Raw genomic sequence first — 6,019 nt, 5'->3', positions numbered from 1 at the left:
TTGGTCCAAAATGTGATTTCCCTATATAAACTATAGTAAAGTTTACCCCCTCCCCAGGGGGAAACGTGATACCCAAGGGTCATGAAATTCACAATTTTGGTAGAGCACCTAAGACCCTTCCATCTATGAAGAGTGTTTGATTCTACCATATCTGGGTCTTCAGAAGATTTTTGAAATTTCAGTCAATTCGACCCTTTTTGGCCGACCCAATAGCCCCGGGGGGTCAGTCAGGGCTCATATGTGCATACCATCAAACTGCTACCCAATACTGATAATGCTAACCTAAATTGAATTACTTCCAATGGCAATTAAACAAATGTTGGTCCAAAATGTGATTTACCTATATAAACTATAGTAAAGTTTACCCCCTCCCCAGGGGGAAACGTGAGACACTTTTGGTAAAGCACCTTAAGACCCTTCCATCTATGAAGAGTATTGGATTCTACCATATCTGGGTCTTGAGAAGAAGATTTTTGAAATTTTAGTCAATTTGACCCTTTTTGGCCCCGCCCCTCAGGCCCCTGGGGGCCGGGGACCAAACCTGCAACTGTTTTTGTTGACCATTGGCCATGGAAGGTTTCTGCAAAATTTCATTGAAATTGGTTCGGGGGTTTTGGAGAAGTCGAAATTGTAAATTGTTTACGGACGCACGACGGATGACGACGGACAAAAGGCGATCGCAATAGGTCACTTGAGAATTTGTCTCAGGTGACCTAAAAAAGCAGTAGTTCCAACATAATTTTAATAGCGATTGCATAACATTATAACATGACAGTAAGAAAAAAATATTCCCCGAACAGTTTTGACTTTTATGCAACAATATTTGACCTTATGCCAAATGTAAACATCATAGTTCAAAGACTGGAGGTTAATAAAATGTCAACTCTTCCACAAAAACTCAATGCCAACACCAGAGTGACTACATAAGTGTCCCTATTCTTCATATAGGTGAGTTGAAGTGCCATATTAGTATTTACCCTTGATTAAAACAAAATGAGTGAATAGTTATACAAAATGACTTATACCTGTGCGAAAACATGTTTGCCAACAACTTAATTAACATTAAACAAACTTACCATTGTATCACCAATGTCTTGCCTGTAGCAGCGAAACTGTTCCTTTTCCTCTGTCAAACGCAACATGTGAATTTTATTACCCAGCATCCTAATTTTACAGTCATACCAAGCTAACGCGAAGTCAATAACTTACAAACATTTGGGTTATGATAAGTACAGATAAGTCAGTCTTCAACAACAACAACAACAGAGATCATTGGTTGGAGACGACAGTGCTGTTTATCACTTTCACCACTGTAGACCATAATGGACTCATCCAGAACAATGCATGGTCAAGTCTACTAAAGTTACATAGGGGTGAAAGGGTTATATTAAAGACAAAAAATACCAGTCCTTTGGGTCCAAAAACTAGTTTTAATACTTAATTAAGTCCTTAAAGTCAGGAGCGCATTCAGAACCAAAAATGTTCGCTGGTTTGCAAGAGCACTCTTTAAATCAATGATTTGAAAGTATTTTTTGTGAATGTTCTAAAACATTTTCAGTATTAAACATAGATATACAGTCGAGTTTAAAGGAATATTTATTGGATAAATAAAACAGTACCTTAAATGAAAATGAAGTCAACCACGTTTCTAAAACCTATACAAGTGATGCGATTTTATCAGTACCTGTGGGGAATTTACAATACGTCACATGGCATAGATTCTATTAGTGGGTTACCTGCAGTCCAAGATTCATACTCGTCGTCTGTAGGATATTGCACTTTGACCAACAAAATTTCTATCAGTGAAAAATAAATTGGCTGGAATATAGGTAATAAGAGCTGTTGACGTTCCTTCTCTGCATCCAGTATGTCATCCTGTTGAAATGAAACAACATTACAGACAATATTCAGGCTAACTGTGGGAAATCTTAAAATGTCTGTAAGAAATGAATGCCCCTGTCACTGTTTGAAAAAAATCTGTAAATAATAATGGTGATGCATGTATTGGCCTTGGAACTCTAATATACAAACTCATTCAAGGTATTCTCATACTTTACCTTTGAATAAAGTTCAGATCAAAACCACCTAAAAATGAAGGTTCTTTCGTGTTGTCACTGAATTAGTTGACATTTTTCTATTAATAGTAACAGTGACCTTGGCCTTGACCTTGAAGGTGTGTAATACACATTTATTTAAGGTGTTCTGATACTTGACTGTTGTACTAAGTTTGTAGAGATATTTACCTGTAGTAGGTACCAGAAAGTAAAGGACATATCACTTGTGGTCTCATCCACTGGGAAGTGTCCAGGTAACGAGCAACAAGACTGTCAGGTAAAAAAACATACCATTAAATGTATGCTATTGTCCAGTAATAAATTTGGCATTCCATTTCAAAATCAGCATCACAAATTTTTATTTTATTTGTTTGTCTCTTTTTGAATCCTTTTGTTTCAGATGTTTTTTTACTGACTTTTCTTTCCATTTCTGTTGTAAATGCCAGTAATCCAGTATAGCAATAAAAAGATTGATTAGACATACTAGCACCATCTGTATAAGATTCATCACACTGTTCCTGCGTTCTTGATCATCACATATAGAGCACTCCAGCAGCATTTTGGTGTGGTTTTCTGCCAGGGCTATCACAATCTGGGCAATCCCATTACATACATCCTACAAAGATAATTTGTATGTTTCAAGTTTTAAAACAGAGTCTGAACCAGAAGTTGTGTAATACCAGTACAAATGTTAAACCTGTCTACTCATTAAGAATTATGCTTTACCATGTGCTGTTTGCTTTTGACAGGTTGGCAATATTTCAAAGATTTTATCTGCTACAAAAATAACAAAGGTATTTCAAAGATTCCATCTGCTTCAAAAGTTCAAACTATAAACCATTTATAAACTATAGACTTTTAAAGAAACATAAATCAAATATTCTCGTAGTCATGAAAATTAGATTTAGAACATCTCTATCAGATATGTATGCGAAATAACATTTGAAATGCTCTATAAAATTTAATATAATATGAATAACTGATTTTCCCAAAATTTCTTTTAAACTAAAATTATCTAAGGAAAAGTTAGATTTATTACTATACTTGAACAAATTTTAGCAACGAGAACATCATTCTGGACAAGACTTTTAATTCATTGGCTTCTATTTGTCCTTCTCACTTCCCTTTTCAGCACGTTTTTCAGCCATTCACCACACCTATCCACACCAAATCCCCACTTGATCCTTTCCACCTACTCATGACCTTGCAATGCCAACAACTGCTCACAATACTGACCATATCTGGTGTTTCCACAGCTCTCTGGTGCATGTCCTTCAACTGTAGTACAGAAGGTATCAGCTTTTGAATTGTGTTGGGATATCTGCAAAGAAAATACATTTTCACAAGGAAAATTGCAGAGATAGATATAGTGTATACAAAGGTTTGTACACACATGGGGCCAGATAATCAGGCTGGTTGGTAGAGTGTTCTTGATTGTAGATAGTCTGATTTTAAATCCATGCTAAATGGAATGAAAACTAAGTAAACAGCTGTGAAGACTATATTTTTTTCTCATTAATATAATTAAAAGGTAAAATTGTTCATCTTTATAAGTAATAAAGTGTTTAGATCTGACCATATCTTCCTTGGGTTCATATGACAATAAATGTTGTTTACCTGACCATATCTTCCTGGGGTAATGTGACAATGAATGTTGTTTACCTGACCATATCTTCCTGGGGTAATGTGACAATGAATGGTGTTTACCTGACCATATCTTCCTGGGGTAATGTGACAATGAATGGTGTTTACCTGACCATATCTTCCTGGGGTAATGTGACAATGAATGGTGTTTACCTGACCATATCTTCCTGGGGTAATGTGACAATGAATGGTGTTTACCTGACCATATCTTCCTGGGGTAATGTGACAATGAATGGTGTTTACCTGACCATATCTTCCTGGGGTTATATGACAAGGAATGGTGTTTACCTGACCATATCTTCCTGGGGTAATGTGACAATGAATGTTGTTTACATGACCATATCTTCCTGGGGTTATATGACAAGGAATGGGGTTTACCTGACCATATATTCCTACGTTAATGTGACTAGGAATGTTGTTTACCTGACAATATCTTCCTACGTTAATGTGACTATGAATGTTGTTTAGTTGACCATATCTTCCTGGGGCAATGTGACAATGAATGTTGTTTACATGACCATATCTTCCTAGGGTAATGGGACTATGAATGTTGTTTATCTGACCATATCTTCCTAGGGTAATGTGACTATGAATGTTGTTTACCTGACCATATCTTCCTACGTTAATGTGACAAGGAATGGTGTTTACCTGACCATCTTACAGACTTTTCTAACAGTTCTTCTATAATCTTTAAAGATTAGACACTTACTAAAGAATTGACTGTTGTATCAAATATACCTGTTGGTTTCTAGGTGAGAGAATTGACGGTTGTATCAAACATACCTGTGGTTGGTTGTCTTGGTGAGAGAAGTGACTGTTGTATCAAACATACCTGTGGTTGGTTGTTTTGGAGAGAGAATTGTCTGTTGTATCAAACATACCCGTGGTTGGTTGTTTTGGGGAGAGAATTGACTGTTGTTTCAAACATACCTGTGGTTGGTTGTTTTGGAGAGAGAATTGAATGTTGTATCAAACATACCCGTGGTTGGCTGTTTTGGTGAGAGAATTGAATGTTGTATCAAACATGCCCGTGGTTGGTTGTTTTGGTGAGAGAATTGAATGTTGTATCAAACATACCCGTGGTTGGTTGTTTTGGTGAGAGAATTGACTGTTGTTTCAAACATACCTGTGGTTGGTTGTTTTGGTGAGAGAATTGACTGTTGTTTCAAACATACCTGTGGTTGGTTGTTTTGGGGAGAGAATTGACTGTTGTTTCAAACATACCTGTGGTTGGTTGTTTTGGTGAAAGAATTGACTGTTGTATCAAACATACCTGTGGTTGGTTGTTTTGGTGAAAGAATTGACTGTTGCATCAAACATACCTGTGGTTGGTTGTATTGGTGAGAGAATTGACTGTTGTATCAAACATACCTGTGGTTGGTTGTCTTGGTGAGAGAATTGACTGTTGTATCAAACATACCTGTGGTTGTCAGGATGAGAGAATTGACTGTTGTATCAAACATACCTGTGGTTCGTTGTTTTGGTGAGAGAATGGACTGTTGTATCAAACATACCTGTGGTTGGTTGTTTTGGTGAGAGAATTGACTGTTGTATCAAACATACCTGTGTTTGGTTGTTTTGGTGAAAGAATTGACTGTTGCATCAAACATACCTGTGGTTGGTTGTATTGGCGAAAGAATTGACTGTTGTATCAAACATACCTGTGGTCGGTTGTTTTGGTGAGAGAATTGACTGTTGTATCAAACATTCCTGTGGTTGGTTGTTTTGGTGAGAGAATTGACTGTTGGATCAAACATACCTGTGGTTGGTTGTTTTGGTGAGAGAATTGACTGTTCTATCAAACATACCTGTGGTTGGTTGTTTTGGGGAGAGAATTGACTGTTGTATCAAACATACCTGTGGTTGGTTGTTTTGGTGAGAGAATTGGCTGTTGTATCAAACATACCTGTGGTTGGTTGTTTTGGAGAGAGAATTGACTGTTGTATCAAACATACCTGTGTTTGGTTGTTTTGGTGAAAGAATTGACTGTTGCATCAAACATACCTGTGGTTGGTTGTATTGGCGAAAGAATTGACTGTTGTATCAAACATACCTGTGGTTGTCAGGATGAGGGAATTGACTGTTGTATCAAACATACCTGTGGTTGTCTGGATGAGAGAACACACTGACTAGAGAATCAACTGCTGTATCAAACAGCTGGCTGTTTTGTAATGCCGCAAACACTTGGACAATGACCTGCTGGCTGTCCGTTGGTGACACCCCAAACTCCACCCATGACGAGAAACATTTGAGGGCCTGCTCAAAGATGTCAGTAGGGGAGCTTGGATTCATCAGGCTCTGCAGTAAGGGCAACACTGTAC

The 6,019-nt window shown here is 37.4% G+C and overlaps 1 protein-coding gene across 1 annotated transcript in view; it reads right to left on the bottom strand.

The window, feature by feature from the left end:
* LOC110461519 (importin-13-like) overlaps window positions 1-6,019 on the bottom strand; it is a 43,922-nt gene that overhangs the window by 25,281 nt on the left and 12,622 nt on the right. The window contains exons 9-14 of the mRNA XM_021515003.1: window positions 5,797-6,013; window positions 3,291-3,375; window positions 2,539-2,670; window positions 2,244-2,324; window positions 1,737-1,875; window positions 1,077-1,126 (exon numbers count right to left, since the gene is read on the bottom strand). Of these exons, the coding sequence (XP_021370678.1) occupies window positions 1,077-1,126; window positions 1,737-1,875; window positions 2,244-2,324; window positions 2,539-2,670; window positions 3,291-3,375; window positions 5,797-6,013 (704 nt within the window). The remainder of the gene's footprint in view (window positions 1-1,076; window positions 1,127-1,736; window positions 1,876-2,243; window positions 2,325-2,538; window positions 2,671-3,290; window positions 3,376-5,796; window positions 6,014-6,019) is intronic.

The sequence above is a fragment of the Mizuhopecten yessoensis genome, unplaced genomic scaffold (assembly GCF_002113885.1).
Source record: "Mizuhopecten yessoensis strain PY_sf001 unplaced genomic scaffold, ASM211388v2 scaffold10635, whole genome shotgun sequence".
Classification (NCBI taxonomy): Eukaryota; Metazoa; Mollusca; class Bivalvia; order Pectinida; family Pectinidae; genus Mizuhopecten; species Mizuhopecten yessoensis.
The sequence above is the reverse complement of the archived record's forward strand: the minus strand, read 5'-3'. Positions and strand labels throughout refer to the sequence as shown.